Below are 19,987 nucleotides of genomic sequence, written 5' to 3' on the forward strand. Positions count from 1 at the left end.
AACAACTGTTCCCTGTCCATGCCCTTCAATCACACACATCTCAGTCAGGTGCCCTCAGCCTTCTCTGCTGAAAGTTGCCACCCAGGTAAATAGTGCGGTGAAGAAGGCATATGGCATACTGGCTTTTATTGATAGAGGAATTGAGTTCCGGAGTACTGAGATCATGTTGCAGTTGTATAAGACTCTGGTGCGGCCGCATCTGGAGCATTGCGTGCAGTTTTGGTCGCCATACTATAGGAAGGATGTGGAGGCACTGGAACGGGTGCAGAGGAGATTTACTAGGATGTTGCCTGGTATGGTAGGAAGATCATATGAGGAAAGGCTGAGGCACTTGGGGCTGTTTTCATTGGAGAAAAGAAGGTTTAGGGGTGACTTGATAGAGGTGTACAAGATGATTAGGGGTTTAGATAGGGTTGACCATGAGAACCTTTTTCCACGTATGGAGTCAGCTATTACGAGGGGGCATAGCTTTAAATTAAGGGGTGGTAGGTATAGAACAGATGTTAGGGGTAGATTCTTTACTCAGCGAGTCGTGAGTTCATGGAATGCCCTGCCGGTAGCAGTGGTGGACTCTCCCTCTTTATGGGCATTTAAACAGGCATTGGATAGGCATATGGAGGATAGTGGGCTTGTGTAGGTTAGGTGGGCTTGGATCGGCGCAACATCGAGGGCCAAAGGGCCTGTACTGCGCTGTATTTTTCTATGTTCTATGTTCTATGTTTCTATGTTCTATGCTCTTAAGTAAACACTCAAGCTTATCCAGCTGCTCTTCAAAGCTAAAGTGCTCCATTCCAGGGAACACCATGATGAATCTCCATTGAATCCCCTTTAGTGCAATCCTATCAGAACTACATACACAGTTCCAGCTGTAGCCTAACCAAAAATTCTTTACAGCTGCAATATAACCCCTCCGTTCCTATAATCTATGTCGTGACTGATACAAGACAAATTGTCCCGAAGCTGACCTGTCACCTTCAGGGATTTGCAGACAAACACTCCAAGATCCCTTTGTTCCTCTGGACATCCTAATGTCCTGCCATTCATTGAATACTTTCTTGTCTTGTTTCTTCTTCCAAAGGGCATTACCTTTCAATTTTTGGGGTTAAATTCCATCTTCCGTTGATCTTCCTTTAATCTAAGACCACCTTCTTCACTGTCAACCATCCAGCTAATGTTTGTGTCAACAGCAAATTTAATTAGCATACCTTCCACATTTTGATCTATATTACTCACATATCCCAAAGAATCAGGGACTCTGTACTGATTCCTGTGGTAAACCACTGGACACCAGCTCCAGCCACGTAAACAGCGTTCAACCACCACCCTGTATCTCCTGCCACTTAGCCAATTTTGGATCCAACTTGCCAAGTTACGCTGCATCCCAAATGCCTTTACCTTCTTTATCAGTCTCCCATGTGGAACTATGTCAAAGACCTTGCTGAAATCTGGATAAGCTACATCAACTGCATTACCCTCATCTACACAACTGACCAACTCCTCAAAGAAAAATTCAAAATTGCATGGTATGACATCTTTCTGACAAAGCTGTGATGACTATCCCTCATCAAACCTCTAATTCCCTGTTTTATCTCTACTGCCTTTTTTGACAGGTGAAACCCCATTAGCTGTCACCCAATCCTCTGGCACTTCATCTGTGGCCAGGCAAGAACTAAAATCTGGATCAGAGTCCCTGTAATTTCCTCCCTCATCTCACACAGCAACCCAAGATACAACTCTTCTGGACCTGGGATATTTGTCCATCTTCAAGCCACCAAAACCTCACTCCCTATATCAATCTGTTCAAGAACTTCACGGTCTCTCTTCCTGAATTCTGTACCTATATCTCCTCCCAAGTGAAGACAGATGTGAAGTACTCATATAACACCCAACCACAATGTCTTCCTGCTCCACACATAAATTGCACTCTCGGTTCCTCACAGGTCCTACTTTTTCTCTAGTTATTCTCTCCCCCTTGATATAAGTTATGCAGCATAGAAACAGATCCTTCGGTCCAACTCATCTGTGCTGACCTGGTCCCACTTGCCAGCATTTGGCCCATAACTTTTTCAAACCCTTCCTATTCATGTACCCATCCAGCTACCTTTTAAATGCTGTAATTATACCAGCCTCCACCACATCCTCTGGCAGCTCATTCCATATATCCACCACCCTGTGTAAAAATTTACCTGCTCTTTTCTCTCATCTTAAACCTATGCCCTCTAGTTTTGGACTCAAGGAAAAAGACCTTGGCTGTTCACCCTATCCATGTCCCTCATGATTTTCTAAACCTCAAAAAAATCTCTGATGATAGAATAGCTCAAGATTCTCCCTAATCTTACCTGCCAGTATTTTTTCATGCCTCCTCTTTTCTCTAACTGCTTTCTGAAGTTCCACTCTGCACTTGCTACACACCACTTGGGTCTCTGTTGATTTGCTCCCATTGTACCTGTTAAAAAGCCCTTCCTGTTGTTCTTATCCTGAAAATTCCTAGCCAGTCATGGTTCTTTGGGTTTATTGCTCCTACATTTCACCCTAAAGGAAAACATTTCAGGACGGTACACCTCCAAATTCTGTTTTGAACCTCCCCACACCTTAGGCTTGTTCCCTTCAATGTTGTAACGACCAATTAATTGAACGTATAGTAAGAGACTGACTCCATCTCCCTTACAGAGATTTACTGTTACTTTCTGAGGTGTTGTGGTGCAGCATGTAGTGTCCCCGCCTCCTGGTTCAAGTCACATTTCAAAGAATTGATGGCTAGATGTGTTGAAGATTAATTTGTAAGCCCTTCCAACATACACAAATGGCAGACAGCATGGGAAGTTCCTGGTTAACCATGCAATGAAAAGAAAATTGGAAACCATACCATCACCAGCGATAGCCCCAGACAGTAGCCATGTAAAGGTGCAAGGTGCCACAGCAACACTCACTCCTAAGGTTGGTTCAGTTGGCTGGACAGCCAGTGTGGATCATATTCAAACTCTGTTCTGGCTATGGTGGATTTGTGATCTGTCTCTTTTCCCTCCTCATTGTGCCTTCAGCAAAGAACTCAAGATGATTATTGAGGTGTGACTGGAGGTAGATTTATATCCTTTAGTAAATTGTGGGCAGAACCGCCACTGGGAAGGAAAGCAAGGTGTGCTGTCTAATGCAGTGCATGCTAAGTGTGGTGCACCGGCTCATCAGCAGCAGAAAGAGTCGATAATCATAAATTCAGATTAATTAATATCAGAACTGCATGTGCCCCTTAATCAGATGAGCACGTGGAGGAGCATTAAGCAAGAGGAAAAAATGTACGTTTGAGAATTAGGTTACGACAGAATTCTCTCAGTGAAGCAGTTGATTTTTGCGGACGTCTAATACCATGAGTGCTGAACATCGAAGATTTAGTCTGTTAGGTCTGCAAAGGCCTTCCTTCTCTAAAATTGTTATATCTGTAAAATGAAACTGAGATTTTATGCTTGAATTTCTATAGTTTCATTAATAATAGTACGAGTAATGTGGAATGTTAATTGAGAAGAGAAACATTTGTGTTATTCGCTTTAGAGCAGAGAAAGTTCAGGATAGATTTAATAGAGCTATTCCCAGTAATTAAGTATTGACTATGTTAATAGGGTGAAACTGTTCCTGGTAGCAGAGGCATCAGTAACCAGACAACACAAGGTATTTTCATAAAAGTACCAGATTCATAGAACCAGCAAAAAAAATATGACCTACGATTCTGTGGGTAAACAAAAGATTGAACTGTTAAAGATGGTTTCTGTAGTGAATCCTGAGATATATGTACACAATTGAAAGGTACCACAATCAAGCTCATTTAACATTTTGAGAAGGCAACTCTGAGCAGTTGCTGTTACACTTCTGAAAACAAGAATAGGAAAAGCATCTTCCATTCAACGCAGATGAGTTTGAGAGATTGGAGGAAGGATGATGAATTTAACAGAAGGTGCACGCTTATAAGTCAGATCTTTTTGCTTTGAGAAAATTGAAAATTAGTATTGTGGTCCCAGACAGATGGGGAACGGATTACAGATGCATTTGGTAGAACCTCTTTTAAAAAGTGTCATGAGGTTATTAAATCCCAGCTCTGGCACGATGGAGAGAGAGAGAGAGAGAGAGAGAAAAAAAAAGAGGGAGAGAAAGAGAGAGGATACTTTGTACAAGATGTCTTCTGGGATTTTCATGTGTTCTTTCTCTTTATTATTTTTCCCTTGGTTTTTCCAAAACCACATCATAGATCACAGCAAAGCAGCTGTGAGATCATGTTCAAATAACAACCAAAATCAGTGAAAGTGGTGAAAATAGCGCTCTTTTATTCAGCAATCACAGCACAACAGGATCCCGAAATACAGTTCTTACAAGAGCTTGTTTATACAGTTCTTACATATATTAAAATTCCACTACTATGGTGTTACTTTTTTTTTTAAATCTATAGTTCACAAAAGTTTGAAGGGCTTCTGTCCTGGGAGACAGGTAATGGGTTAAAACATGTGCTAAGTGCTGGCTGTTACTTCTGATGGGATTAAGAGTATCTGTCTAGTCTGCTTTCATAATTAAGAGGAATTTGATGAAGGGCTTTTGCCCGAAACATCGATTTTTCTGCTTCTCGGATGCTGCCCGACCTGCTTTTCGGATGCTGCCCGACCTGCTTTTCCTATCCAGCAGCATACTCTCAACCTATTCAGGGATAGCTAGGCCTAAACACTGCTTGTAGCAAAGGCTGATAAAGTATGAAAATGCAGTAATGGGTTTGAAAGGGTTGTTTGAATTTGGTCTATCTCATGATAATAAAATAGACTATAAAACTGAAGTTTTATGAATGAATGAATGAAACTATGTTATAGCAAATAACAGGTTAGTAAAGGGTTATGAATGAGTGAACAGGAACCCAGTATTAATGAATATACTGAGCTGTTGAGTGAGTTAAAGATTAGATTCCCTACAGTGTGGAAACAGGCCCTTCGGCCCAACAAATCCACACCGACCCTCCAAAGAATAACCCACCCAGATGCAACCAACACACTGGGCAATTTAGCATGGCCAATTCACCTGACCTGTACATCTTTGGATTGTGGGAGGAAACCGGAGCACCCAGAGGAAGCCCACGCAGACACGGGGAGAATGTGCAAACTCCACACAGATAGTCACCTGAGGCTGGAATCGAACCCGGGTCCCTGGCACTGTGAGGCAGCAGTGCTAACCACTATGCCACTGGGGCTGCCCTTTTTAAAACCTTAACTCTCCCTTCCCTCATCCTGATTAGATTAGATCCCATACAGTGTGGAAACAGGCCCTTTGACCCAACAAGATAACCTAAAAACACAATATCGCACAGCATTTATACTGCAAAACTAAAATACTGTGGTTGTTGCAAGTCTGAATTTAAAAGAGAAGATATTGGAAGGAAATCAAACAACGCTGGAAATCACAGCGGGTCACGCTATGTTCATGGAGAGCGAGCACACTAATGTTTCAAGTCGAGATGACTCTTCATCTCGACTCAATATTAGTTTGCTCTCTTTCCATAGATGCTGCCTGACTTGTGATTTCCAACGTTCGTTGTTTTCAGTACCTGCAGGTTCCAGTATCTACAGTAATTTGCTCACAGATAATGGAAGGATATAGCTAGCTTAGTTAGCATCTGTGGAGAGGGAGAGTGACGCTGGACATTGACGGACACCATTGCTTTCATTAAGCCAAGACGAAATATAGAAAGAGTACATTTGGTCTTGTTATTATATGTGATGTAATGTTATGTAACTTTATTATTATTGATCATTGATTTCATGTTAGTGTCTGCCCCTTCTGGCTAAAGTTTACTCACAACTATTCTAGACTTTCAGCTCTGGAAGTGTCTCCTTAAACATCTTCACCTCCTTTAAAATTTTCCTCAAAATCTCTCTTTGCCCAAACCTTTGGTCACCTGTTCTGGTATTTCTTTTTTTTTGTCAAATTGTGTCTGATTAAACTTCCATCAAAGGTTATCAGATGTTCTGTTTCAGTGAAGGTGCTATGTATAAATGCAATTTGGTGTTGTGTCAGAAATTCAAAATAAAAGTTTAAGTAGCAAAATGAATGATCACCACTCTCTTATAATGACACAATTTATGGATAACGGTTATTTTATTTAATTGTAGTACTCAATGTATTACATGTCTGTTCCTTCATAAGTCTTCACCAGTATAAAAAAAGAAAACAAAAACTTGTGCTACATGGGCTTGCAAAACACAAAAGACTGCAATCTATTATCAGCCTCCTAGAGTGAAAATCCAAAAATAAGTTTCATTAAAAAAATTAAAAACAAAACTTTTTTTTAATTCTGGACAGCAAAACAGTGCGTACTTTCATAAAGATGCATCTGTATTCAAAATCATTCACATACATACAGCAGTTTCACACACACTGCTTCCATACTGATTCCAGGTCACAGGCAGATGTTCACAGCGCAGCACAGACTGTGACTGACTCTTATAACAAGATGCTGATTAAAAAAGAATGCTGGATATGGTATTTGTTGTTAACACATTGGCTGTTTATTTGGTACTGGTTGATTGAAAACTTGGGCAATACTTGGAACTCTTAATTCCCTCTCATCTTTAGACTTGTAACTACTAACCAAAGCCACTGATGTCAGATGTACATCATCATTAGCTCCAAACCAAAGAACAAATGATTCACAAAAGCTGTGTCATGCTCATCATTTGTAAAACATATGCCAAAGGTCTTCTGGCTCCTGTTTCTGGAGATCAGCCTGAAAACTAAAGAGCTGTGGATGGGGTTTCATCGCCTTCTAATTCTGGGCAGAGACCAGTAAGGAAAGGGGAAAAAAAAAGGAAACAATAGAGAAATAATAGAGAAAACTTACATCACAAGAGACAAAAATTTTAACACAAACATTGAAACCAGAAGCACAGTAGGGAAAAACAGGAATGAGTAACAGTAGAAAGAGCAATGAGAAAAAGTTCCAAGGAATAATAAAAACAAATAAAACAAAGAAAAAAGTAACAAAATTGCAGACAAAAACAGTAATAGCAGTGAAAGAATAAATGAGAAAACTAAAATAAGAAAAAAGTAAAAAAAAAGGTAAGCTGTAAAGAATAAGTAAAACAAATAGGAGGAAGCTCAGAAAAGACTAATATTTGTTGGTAATGTGACCACTTTAAAAGGTTATTATTAAGCGGTTACAGTTTAGCAAGTGTCAGTGTAAAATCTCAAGTAAGTATTCATGATTACCATTAATGGACATTAAAAAGCTTCAAAGAGCATATTTGTAAGAGTCAGGTGGCAGTTAATTCCTCACCCTTAAAAAGAAGTGGGCATGTACCTGCATGTCTCGAAACAGTGCACATGGTGTTACACCAGCAACCTGTTTTCTAAGTCAACTGCAAACTTACTCAGCACTATAGTGCCAACATATTGTGCCAATATAAATACATCGCTCCAGGTTACTGAGCTATATTAGTAAAGTGGAATGGGTTTTGAGTCACATCCTGACTAGTGCATTCCATGATCACCATTTAGTGAGAAAGTGGCTTACCCTTATGCTTGTTGAAAAAAAGCTCAGGAGGAAGTGCAAAAAAAATGCAAAATGCACTCAGGATGTTCTAGAACCAGTTAACATTTGGTATGCACTCAAGTGATGACATTGTGTTTTTGCAGCAGTTAAACTCTTATTACATGATCATTTAGTCTATAGCACCTCTAATTCATGTCCTTTGGAATTTAGCATCCAGTCCGGAACAAAATAGCACAAATGCACTTGATAAAACAATTTCCTTTTTTCTCCTCCAACATGGAAAGCATCATATCCAAGCATGATACCTTAAGGGACCTGTGCTGCTGACCCCACAGCCCAGATAAGCTTAGTGAACACAAAAGTACCAAACAGCAGAGATCAGTGGTTTTCGATATAGCCTGCCTGTGGATAAGTCCCACATCATAACACCTTTTCACAAAATCAATATTAAATGCTACATATTGAGCACTGGAGATGGAATGAGGATTTTGAGACTGGTAATATTACTTTTCCCTTAAAGAAAATAGCAGCATTTCAGGACCTGGAAGCAGTATGTGAATAACAGAGTTTGACATTTACCGACAATGTAGAATTAGAGTAGTACCATTATAAACAATTGTATATTTCCACAGTCACAAAGCAGTCTTTAGTACATCAGGTTAATTCAGAAATGGTATTGGATAAGCATTTTCATTTCTTTGCTCATATTAAGTAACATGGAAAATAAATTAGAAAAACAGTAGGTTTTTGAATGATCAATAGCACAGCTGTCAGTATGTGAATCCTAAATTCTCAGGTCTCCAATAATGGAGAGACCTTGCCCTCAATCCTGAAGACCTACACTATTATGCCAACACCTTTCAAAAGCAGCCATTTTGGTGGTTTCAATGATAAAGTTTTTTTTATTAAAGTTTGAGTGTGTATAGCATTGTTTTACTGATAGGGCTTCTTAGTGCATCAAGACTGATATAGAACGTTCTGGAATACCTACTTCCTTCCAATTTCCAAGCTCTTCCAGGGATTTACAACTTTTGAAACAAAAATCCTCCTCTCTTCCCTTGCCCCGTTAATTTTCTTTTCTGAAGGTGTCGATTCTGTCTAGGGTACGATTCTGTGGACCATCTCACAGCTGAGCGCCTGCCCTTGGTTTTGGTGAGTTATTCACAAGGCATCACGATCAAAGCTGACCCTGTTACACTTGACACACACATTCTCCTGAAGAGTGACTGAAGAGGGACAAGGAGCTGGAATGTTGGTAGATTTTCCTAAACTAGGCATGCTACAGATAATTTATAATACCCCACTTTTAAGTTCTCCAGGAATCAAATAGCTCTATGCAAGCCATGCATCCAAGCAGAGGTCTCCTGTACAGCCAAGTATAATACAGGACAAGAATCTACTCATCCTGAGGGGGATTACTTAATTTATTCCCACTTTGAAGCATAGTGGAAAATTGAAGTGGTAGCAGTGAAACAAAATACAGGACATGAAGTAGAACAGACAGGATTGATTTGGCTGCCCAGTACACATCTGATCAATACTGTTTGACAGGTAGCTGAAATGATCTAACTTGCAACGTCCAATTTCACTCCCAATGAACTGAATAACCCTGTAAAAACTTTTAGTGCACTGAAAGTAAGGAATGAGGCAGCTACCTGGTTAAAGACTACACATATCTAAGACACATTCTTACTTTTCTCAAGCCCTTCTAATTTGACCTTTGGAAATGGCCAAACATCACACACTCTTCTATTAACTAGTGGTAATAACCTTTGGAATAGACAACTGCCGAGAACCAAATTGTGAAAATGGTACTTATAATAAACTGGGTCAGAGATCTGAACTCACACAGGAAGCAGTAATGCAATAGAAACTGAATGCTTATACTTTGTGTTATGTAGCTTTGATGTAAGGCTAAATCTACATGAATGTATTATTACACAAAGGCATATAAACTAATGCAGAGATTAGTGGTCTAGCACCAGATACTGAAGATGGATGCCAGATTTTCCATATCTACAACTCATTTAAACTTCAAGACACTTAAAGATTCGCAGTATTACTTGTCACTTTTACACCTGCAATTTGATGCACTCTCAGGCATTAGTTTACAGGCAAATTAGACCCCGTAGGGAGAGCTCCTGACTTTGTCATGTTTTAAGGCAGGTGAGATCCAATTAATTCCCAACCAGAATTATAACTTAAACACATTTTGGCACATTAAAACAAAAAGGTTCAAGGTATTTGCAAAAACAGAAAGCACACACAGTCAAGGTTAAACTTCATAATGAGATTATTAATATTTTCCAACATGTAGGAAATCAATGCAACATGGTTTATTTTCTGGTAAGCTACAAGCCTAATTTTGAACCACATATTCTGACCTATGTAACATCATTTTAAAGCTCTTGTGCCAATACAAGGTATGGGGAAAGAAATTCATTCTGTTAAAAGCAAATGCCCTTTGGTGCTTGTAGTGCCAGATTTTGCACCATCACTGCACCAGTCGATATAAAACTGTACAACATAAGTTATTAGTGTCAAAACAAATGTCACCATGCACTCCCTCAAGAAATAACGTTCTTTTTCAGGAGGCCTAGTTAAATGCATAAAAATTATATTTTTAACTATCAAAGCTATGCTAACAAACTGTTATGTACACTGCAAACTTTCAGCAACACCACAGGGAAAAACAGCCACTTTTCCCTCTTCATTGATAGTTAGATACACTCAAATCAAACAGAGAATCTGAATGATTTACTGAATAGATCTATGTTACATTTGGGGGGAAAAAAAAAGTCCCATCCCCACCACCCTACCCACTCAAAAAATTAAAAGTTAGGAGTTAGAAATCTGTACAACCCAGGTTATATCACAAAATGAGGTTCAAAGCTGGATATCTGGGACAAATTGCCATGGTTCACTTGCAAGCGTGGTGAAAGCAAAGTCACAGAATTGCTGTGAGGGACAAAGTGTGGGAAAGATCTCAGCTCTTGAGTTTTTAAAAAATGTCTTGTTAGTCAACCACAAACTTCACCCATAAAGTGAATTTTTGAATAATGAATAAACCACCATAAAAAAACATTAGAGCTTAATTAAAACATGGTGTGACAGTAATATAGAAGTGCCTTTTATAGAATCACCACAGTGCAAATCAAACCCATTTGCCAGCTTACAAAGTTGAAGAAAGCTTTCAGTGGGGCAACCTTCAGGCTGAACAGCCGAGGCAGGGTCCCTTATTTGTCTGACTTGATAACAAGCACAATCCTCATGCCAAAGCCCTGCTCAGAATGGTAGTGAAGAGCCTGGATTAAGAAGTAAGGTTCTTAAAAAAAAAAAGGTACCAAATCAAATAACCATAAAGATTTCATCTTCAGAAATCACGTGTTGAAGGCCCACTCCATACGTAGCCACTATTGAAGTTGTGGGGATTGGGGAGGTAAGAGGGGGACTGCAATGGCCATCTAGGCATTTAACAAACTTGCTCTCAAGATTCAGAATGCATTTACTGGGGGTGGGGTGCAGGGGTTGGGTGGTGTGCACTAGGGTCATGTGGACCACAAAATTGGTTTGCTGTAACAATATTTAATTGCAGTCAATTTTGTTTTGGCCTACGTGGATGAGATATGGCTAAATTGTGGTTTACACTTCAATATGCAGACTTCACTTCTATCAAGAGCTGAAAGACAGGAAGCAATGGCCATAAGGAAACAGGGCAAATGGTTCACCTGAAATTACATCCATATGGCATCCTCCCCTTCCCACAGAAAAGAAAGTGCTGCATCATGCTCAGATAACCTTCTGATAAGGCTCATAAGGATATGCATTTTATTCCTTGCCTTAGATCATTGTTTTTAAGAAAAAAATGCAAAGCTCTGACACTGCACACAAGCAGCAGGCACCTCCAGTTCGAAATAGGTTCTTGGCACTGACTAGTTGCTGGCTCCTAGACCAGCTACAGGTTAAATATTTCTTGCTTAGCTGGGAAGGTTTAGTAAGCGGATTTCAAATGGCCAAAGATGCCAATTGGGAAGTATTTCACATGAGAGGACCACTGAGCAGCAAGCTGGAAAAACTTCACATCGTTCCATTCCACTCCATCAATTGTTACTGGAAGAGAAACAGAAGAAACAGTGAGCAGGATGGACAACAATGTCTGTACTTGCTGTTGGGAAGAAAAAACAAACACTTAGATGAGAATCTATTTTGACATAATGTGTTATGATTAGATTAGATTAGATTCCCTACAGTGTGGAAACAGGCCCTTCCGCCCAACAAGTCCACACCGACCCTCCGAAGAGCAACCCACCCAGATCCATTCCTCTGACTAATACACCTAACACTATGGGCAATTTAGCACGGCCAATTCACCTGACCTGCACATCTTTGGATTGTGGGAGGAAACCAGAGCACCCAGGGGAAACCCATGCAGACACGGGGAGAATGTGCAAACTCCACACAGACAGTTGCCTGAGGTGGGAATTGAACCCGGGTCCCTGGCGCTGTGAGGCAGCAGTGCTAACCACTGAACCACCGTGCCGTCATATTATGGTCTGGAATTCAGTCTGAAAGCTTAGTGGAAGGAGCTTCAATAGTAACGTTCAAAAGATACATACTTGAAAAGGAACACACTGCATAGCTAGTGGGAAAGTGCAAGGGGATGGAAGTAAATAAAATGGCTTTTCAAAGAACCAGTACAAGCCTTTGGCCCTGTGTGACTAATTAATGAATCAATAGGTAATCAACACCAAACCAACCCATGCTGTTACCTGCTGGGGAGGAAGTGACTCCTGTTTGTATCTTGTATCAACTATAGGAAGATCCCTGCATCAATTCACAGTGTTTTGAAGTGGGAGCAGATCCAAGGAAGTTTTCACCAACTATGCATTTTATATTAAAAGCCAAATTTCTAAGCAAGGAAAACTAAAACTGAAATACTCTAGTTTATTAGATAGGTCGCTAAAATTGTTAATTAGGCAAAAATTGCTCTTTCCCATCAAGAGGGCGTATGCACAGGACATGAATCTCTACAAGGCGGAGTGAGAAGAATAGGGTTCAGCAAAACATAACCTCGAAACTAACCATCATAGCTTCATGGTTGGAACTAAGATTCAGCTGTGATCTGGAGTAGCATTCTCACTTCACCCAAAAAAGTCCTGGATTTAAGCCCTAGTCACAAATCTCAAAATAAAGCAAAATACTGTGGATACTGGAAATCTGAAGTAAAAATTGAAAGTGCTGAAAAAGTGTAGGTGGTCTGGCAGCATCTGTGTTGTCAGAGAAACAGAGTTAATGTTTTGGGTCTGAAATTCTAAAAAAAAAAAGGGGCCCTGTTTCTCTCTCCACATCTGCCAGATCTGCTGAGCTTAAAAGGTTGGCTGACATTTGCATTGCAGTACTGAGGAAGTGCTGCACTGTTAAAAGTCACCTTTTGGATGTCATGTTAAACTGTGAACATAAAAGAACACAAGTCAGAGTTCCTCAAACAACAGTATTGAAAAAATGAAACTGTCTGGCCATTATTATATGCTGTTTGTGTGATGTTACACTATGCCAATTGACTTCTGCTTTTCTTACATTACAAAAGTGACTACATTTAAAGTGCATTATTAGGTTTAATTTACTTGGAATGCCCTGAGTTTGTTAAAGGCACTACATAAATGTAAATGCTTCTTTACGTTCTCTCTGAAACATCATAACTGTGTATTTCACCACTGAACAACACTAAAAAAGCACTGTTGTGAGGTGTTCTGCTGCTGTGAATCTAATTTCCTTTTTTCTTACCTCGCAGCATAGTCTGTTGCTGCTTTGCAGTACAAATCAATCGGCTGATGCCTTCAATCACTTGGCTCTTAGATTCCAATTCTTTGTCTTTTGCTTTCTTGGGCAAAAACATCACTATAAAGAAAGAATACAAACATACTTTTATAAATAACGAAACATTGATATTTGGAGGAACAGCTGCAAATCCAAAAGCATTTCTACTATCAATTAACATATAATAGATTGATTAGTATGCCAACAAAGACCACCTTTCCATAAGAAGTAAAGGGGGCAGGCCAAACTAAACACTGGTCCATCTTAGCAGCTACAATAGCAATTAAAAAGTCAGCCTGGTCTGTGCAATATCTTACCCTTTTTGTTCTTCTCCTTTGTCACCACTGTCATAGACATTGTCGGCAGGGTTGTAACTTCACCACCGCTTGGCAGTCTGCTGACCTGAAGGGAACGGAAGGTACACTTCAGTGTGTTCTTTGCTGTAGCATCCTTCTTCTCTGGATCCTTCTTCTTGTCAGCCAGCTGTTGTGCGATCCAGTAGTCAACCTGCAGTCCCATCAGTTCTCCACTGTGGCCAAGGCTCTGTGAACTGATGAGAGTCAAGTATCATGACATTACTGACTGCGAACTGTACACATCAGTGCTCAGAAAAATCTCATCATTTAACAACACTGGTCATTTGGACTTGGCTGTCTATATTGAATGAACAAACAAGACTATGTGATAACTGTGAATTTGCAACAAATTTGAGACATGGATTGACCAATGTAATTCAACACAGGATCAGCTCTGCTGAATGTGTTCAGTGGGGTCGAGGAGCTCTCTCATAGGGAAGGAGGAAATTAAAGAAATTAGAGGACAAGTAGATAACACTACTGTCACATGCCAGTGAGCAGTCATACAGCGAGAGGCAGGGGAAATAGTTACAAAAGGGAAGGTAAAACAGAATACAGACTTTGTTTTTAACATAGTTTAATTTCTTATGTAAAAACAAAGAATGTGAATGCTGGAGATCTACCTGCGACTCCACTTTTAAAGAGCTATGAACCTGCACTCCAAGGTCTCTTTGTTCAGCAACACTCCCTGGGACCTTACCATTAAGTGTATAAGTCCTGCTAAGATTTGCTTTCCCAAAATGCAGCACCTTGCATTTATCTGAATTAAACTCCACCTGCCACTTCTCAGCCCATTGGCCCATCTGGTCCAGATCCTGTTGTAATCTGAAGTAACCCTCTTCGCTGTCCACTACACCTCCAATTTTGGTGTCATATTAGATTAGATTAGATTAGATTATTTACAGTGTGGATACAGGCCCTTCGGCCCAACAAGTCCACACCGACCCACCCGAAGCGCAACCCACCCATACCCCTACATTTACCCCTTTTTTAACGTAACACTACGGGCAATTTAGCATGGCCAATTCACCTGACCTGCACATCTTTGTGACTGTGGGAGGAAACCGGAGCACCCGGAGGAAACCCACGCAGACACGGGGAGAATGTGCAAACTCCACACAGTCAGTCGCCTGAGTCGGGAATTGAACCCGGGTCTCTGACGCTGTGAGGCAGCAGTGCTAACCACTGTGCCACCGTGCCGCCCACCATCTGCAAACTTACTAACTGTACCTCTTATGCTCGCATCCAAATCATTTATGTAAATGACAAAAAGTAGAGGACCCAGCACCGATCCTTGTGGCACTCCACTGGTCACAGGCCTCCAGTCTGAAAAACAACCCTCCACCACCATCCTTTACTGGTTTCGGCTATACCCACTCTGGTTTGAGACTTCATCAAAAAAAAAAGTCTAATAAATTAGACAAATTTCCCTTTCATGAAGTCACGCTGACTTTGGATTAAATTATTATTTTCCCAAAGGTGGTATTATTACTTCCCTAATAATCGATACCAATACTTTTCCAAAAAACAATAATAAATGTCTGGCGAGTTGGCCTAGAGTTACCCACATTCTGCCTCCCTCCCTTTTTGAATTGGAGTGTCACAATGGCATTTTTCCAAATCCTCTGGTACTTCTTCAGAATCCAACAATTAACAACACTACAACCAATACACCCACTATCTCTGTAGCTACTGCTTTTAGGATGCTAGGATGCAAGGGGACATATATGCCTTTAGCCCCATTAGCTTGTCTGATACTACTACTTCAGCGATGGTGGTGGTCCTTAATTCCCCCCTGGTATTCTTTAGTATTAATGGCACATTTGAAATATCCTCCCTGTAAAGATTGCTACAAAATAACTATTTAAATCCTCTGTAATTTCCATGATCCCGATAACTGTCTTTCCAGATTCATTTTCTAAAAAGGCTCAGTTCACTTTGACATAGTTTCTTTTTGTAATTTAAAGAAGCTCTTACTATCAAGTTTTTATACTACTTGCTAATTTGCCCTCATACTTTATTTTCTCTGCCTCCTTTACTAGATTCTGAATTTACCTCCGTCTTCAGGGATATTTGGCCTCCTTATATACTATTTTCTTTGAACTTAATACTCACCTTAACTTCCTTGGTTAGCCATGGTTGGTTTATCCCTCTCACAGAATCTTTCCCCCTTATTGGGATGTATTTTTGCTGAGAGTAATGAATTACCTCCTTAAATGAATGCCACTGCTTGCTTACAGTCATTCCTGCTAATCCATCCATCCAGGTCACTTTAGCCAAAGAATCATTTCATTGTAATCCCCTTTAAGTTAAATATAGTTGTTTCCAATTCAAGTTTCTCATTCTTAAACTGAATATTAAATTCTATAATGTTATGATCACTACTGCCTAGGGGATCATTTACTCTGAGGCCATTTATTTAACTTGCCTCAATATTGATATCCAGATCATAGACAACTCCATGGTTGGCTGTATTTTGCTCTCGAAATCTATTCCTAATGCATTCGATGAATTAGTTGTCATAGATACCCTTTCCCATCTGATTAACCTAATCAACAAGATTAAAGTCATCCATAATTATTGTTCTATTATTTCTATATGCTCCTAATATTTGTTCATTTATAGTCTACTTTTTAGGGGTTTCTCACCACTGTCACCAAAGTCTTCTTTCCTTTGCTGTTTTGTTTCTACCCCTACCAAAATGGACTCTATATCACCCCCGCCTAGATTGTCTCTCAACATTTCATCCACTATTAACAGTGCTACTCTAACATCTTTTCCATCCCTCTAGGCTCTCTAAAAGGTCAAATATCCTTGAATGATTAGTTCTCAGTTTTGATCTCCTTGTTACCATGTTTCTATAATGGTTTTGAGACCATAGTCATTTACCTCAATGTGCACCATCAATTTGTCCACTTTATTCCAAATTCTCCACGCATGAAGATGCAAAGCTTTTAAGTTTGTTCTATTATCAAATTTCCCTACATTTTTATGGTTCCTTGGAACAATATGACATTCACAGCTTCTGCACCTTCCTTTTGTTATTTTCTGGTGAACAATCAGCCCCATCACTAACCTGCAATCCTACCTTCTCCTTTATCTTTGATTTTAGAATTTTCCATGCAACTGAATACATCCTCACACTATTTCGTTTAAATCCCTATCCATAACCCTAGTTATGCAATTAATCAAGACTCTGGTCTCAGCATGATTCAGGTGGAGCCAGTCCCATCAGAACAGCACCCTCCTTCCCCAGAACTGGTGTCAATGTTCAAACAGAGGAAGAAATGGGACTTTTGGCAAATAATACATTTCATAGAGAGATGTACAGCATGGAAACAGACCCTTTGGTCCAACCTGTCCATGTCGACCAGATATCCTAATCTACTCTAGTCTCTTTTGCCACCATTTGGCCCATATCCCGCCAAACCTTCCCATTCATATACCCATCGAGCTGCATTTTAAATGTTGCAATTGTACCAGCCTCCACCACTTCCACTCATTCCATTCACGTACCACCCTCTGAGTGAACAAGTTGCCCCTTAGATCTCTTTCATATCTTTCCCCTCTCTCACTAAACCTTTGCCCTCTAGTTCTGGACTACCCCACCCCATGGAAAAGACTTTGTCTATTTATCCTATCCATGCCCCTCATGATTTTATAAACCTCGATAAAGTCACCCCTTAACCTCTGATGCTCCAGGGAAAACAGCCCCAACCTATTCAACTCTCCCTATAGCTCAAATCCTCTAACCCTGGCAACATCCTTATAAATCTTTTCTGAACCCTTTCAAGTTTCACAACATCCTTCTGATAGGAAGGAGACCATAATTGCACGCAATATTCCAACAGTGGCCTAACCAATGTCCTGACCAGCCGCAACATGACCTCTCAATGCCTATACTCAAAACACTGACCAATAAAGGAAAGCATACCAAACGCTGCCTTCATTATCTTATCCACCTGCCAATCTACTTTCAAGGAGCTATGAACCTACACTTCAAAGTCTCTTTGTTCAGCAACACTCCCTCGGACCTGACCATTAAGTGTATAAGTCCTGCTAAAATTTGCTTTCCCAAAATGCAGCACCTTGCGTTTATCTAAATTAAACTCCATCAAGTGGAATAGAATTGAAGGTTTTGGGGTGTTTTTGAAACATGCGAGTCACACATAAATGGGAGTGAGTTACACATTGGAATCTAATCGAATGGGTTCCGGGTGATTCATATAATCCCGACAGTGGGGAAACAAGCCCTTCAGCCCAACAAGACCACACCGACCCTCAGAAGAATAACCCATCCAGACCCATTTCCCCACATTTACCCCTGACTAATGCACCTCACCTACACATCCCTGAACACTCTGGGCAATTTTAACAGGGTTTGGATTGGATGGTTAATATACAGACTAACAGATACCCAGGAGTGCGATCCAGACTGGAATCTAATCAAAGGATTGAGCTGGCTAATGTACAGAGTCCCTTAAAAATGGAAGTCAGTTACAGATTGGAATTTTATCAAAGGGATTCGGGACGATTATGTGTAGAATAACAGATACCCAGGAGTGAGGTGTAGACTGCAGTCAAATTGAGGGGATTGGGTGATTTACAAAAAGAGTAACGGGATACGAGAGGGGAGAAAGCAGAGGAGAAAGTACCCACCTTGGACCAACTCAAAAATGAGCTGAGCCAGACAGGATTCAACTGCTGTATGTGGAGGTTTTCATGTGTTCTGAAAGATGGGAGAGAAACAGGCAGATACTCTCACTTTCTATGATGTTGCAGTCAAATATCTGAAGGACAGTGTTGAATTCTTATGATTTGGAGGTGCCTGTATTAGACTGGGATGGACAAAGCTAGCAATCACACAACACCAGGTTATAGTCCAACAGGTTTATTTGGAGGCACTAGCTTTCGGAGCACTGCTTCAACCACCTGATAAAGAAGCAGTGCTTCCAAAGCTGGTGCCTCAAAATAAACCTGTTAGACTATAACCTGGTGTTGTGTGATTTTTAATTTTGAATTCTTATAGAATTCGTAGGCATTCGATAAGGCCACCTTGACAGAGAAATTGATTCTTTTCTTGCATTTTAACAGAACGAGAAACATTGAAGTCTCGTACTTCAGGCTCCTACCTCAAAGTTGAAATGTTGGCCTCTCATCTATGAGTATCTGGTCAGAGTCAACAAAAATGACCACCAGCATGAGGACAACTAAAAAATGACCCAAGCTGAAGTGATGGATAGAGGAAGAGGTGAGCATGCTGACTGCTTCACTACCTGCCTTGTATTAATTTGTTAGGCAGGTTTGAATAACTGATTGACATAGGAGAAACTACAGTCCCCAATACAGTATATTAACAGGCACTTAGAGACAGAGGCTATACTTAATCTGGCAGCCACCTTCTTTAGATAGAGGAAGTCTGGGAAAATAAAGAAGATGGAAGGAGAGGGGGCGAGAGCTTCCTAACTCTTCAGTTACTAAGGGGAATTCTGGTGTCACAAACTAGAGAGATCAAGACTCGAAACACTATCCATTCATTCATTTTCCAGGATTAAATAAACTACTTTTGGCTGTCACAGGTACAATGGTCTTCCTATCGATGTAGCTGATACATCATATCACAACTATTACTTCTTAATTTGCTTAACTGACTTTCTTAAAATAATTTACAAATTCTCGACTGCCTTTTAACAGACAAATCCTGAACCTCAAAACTTGCAGACAAATTCAGAGTCTGGGCTTTCTGTGGTGAGTAATACCTGTTTGGTACCCCATCCATCACCTTCAACATTCAGCACCCTCACTCCTGACACACAATGGCAGCAGGATGTACCAATTACCAGATGCACAGCAGTTACTCACCCAAGCTCTTGTTTCAAATTTGCAACCTCCACATCTAAAAGATAAAGGGTAGAAGATGCTTGGGAACACCATCACCCGCAAACTCCTTTCAAAGTCACACACCATCCTGACTCAGAGTTATATTGCCGCTCCTTCACTGTCACTGTCACATCCTCTTTTTGATGTACTTACACTCTATGCAGTGCAGTGGTTCAAAGTGGCAACTTCCCATCACCTTCTCAAGGGAAATTAAGTTTGGGCAATGAGCACTGCTCTAGTCAGTGACACCCACATCCCATGAACTCCAAAGCCTGCCCACCATCAATAAGCCAGGAGTGTGATGAAATACTTATCTGGATGGGCGTAGCTCCAACAACACTTTAAAAGCTCAACAATATTCAGGACAAAGCAGCTCATTTGCCAGTCATCCCATCTGCTACATTTAACATTCACACAC

General features: G+C 40.4%; 1 protein-coding gene across 6 annotated transcripts in view; it reads right to left on the bottom strand.

Annotated features, from left to right (window-relative positions):
* Positions 1-4,303: 4,303 nt before the first annotated feature.
* pacs2 (phosphofurin acidic cluster sorting protein 2) overlaps positions 4,304-19,987 on the bottom strand; it is a 297,732-nt gene continuing 282,048 nt past the window's right edge. For all 6 annotated transcript variants that reach the window (XM_043698194.2, XM_043698193.2, XM_043698192.2 and 3 more), the window contains 3 exons: positions 13,651-13,883; positions 13,301-13,414; positions 4,304-11,626 (listed from right to left, as the gene is read on the bottom strand). In XM_043698194.2, the coding sequence (XP_043554129.1) occupies positions 11,508-11,626; positions 13,301-13,414; positions 13,651-13,883 (466 nt within the window). In that variant the 3' untranslated portion in view covers positions 4,304-11,507. The remainder of the gene's footprint in view (positions 11,627-13,300; positions 13,415-13,650; positions 13,884-19,987) is intronic.

This window comes from Chiloscyllium plagiosum, unplaced genomic scaffold (genome assembly GCF_037043375.1).
Source record: "Chiloscyllium plagiosum isolate Xiang-an unplaced genomic scaffold, Cpla_swu_hap1 HiC_scaffold_8, whole genome shotgun sequence".
In the NCBI taxonomy this organism is placed as follows: Eukaryota; Metazoa; Chordata; class Chondrichthyes; order Orectolobiformes; family Hemiscylliidae; genus Chiloscyllium; species Chiloscyllium plagiosum.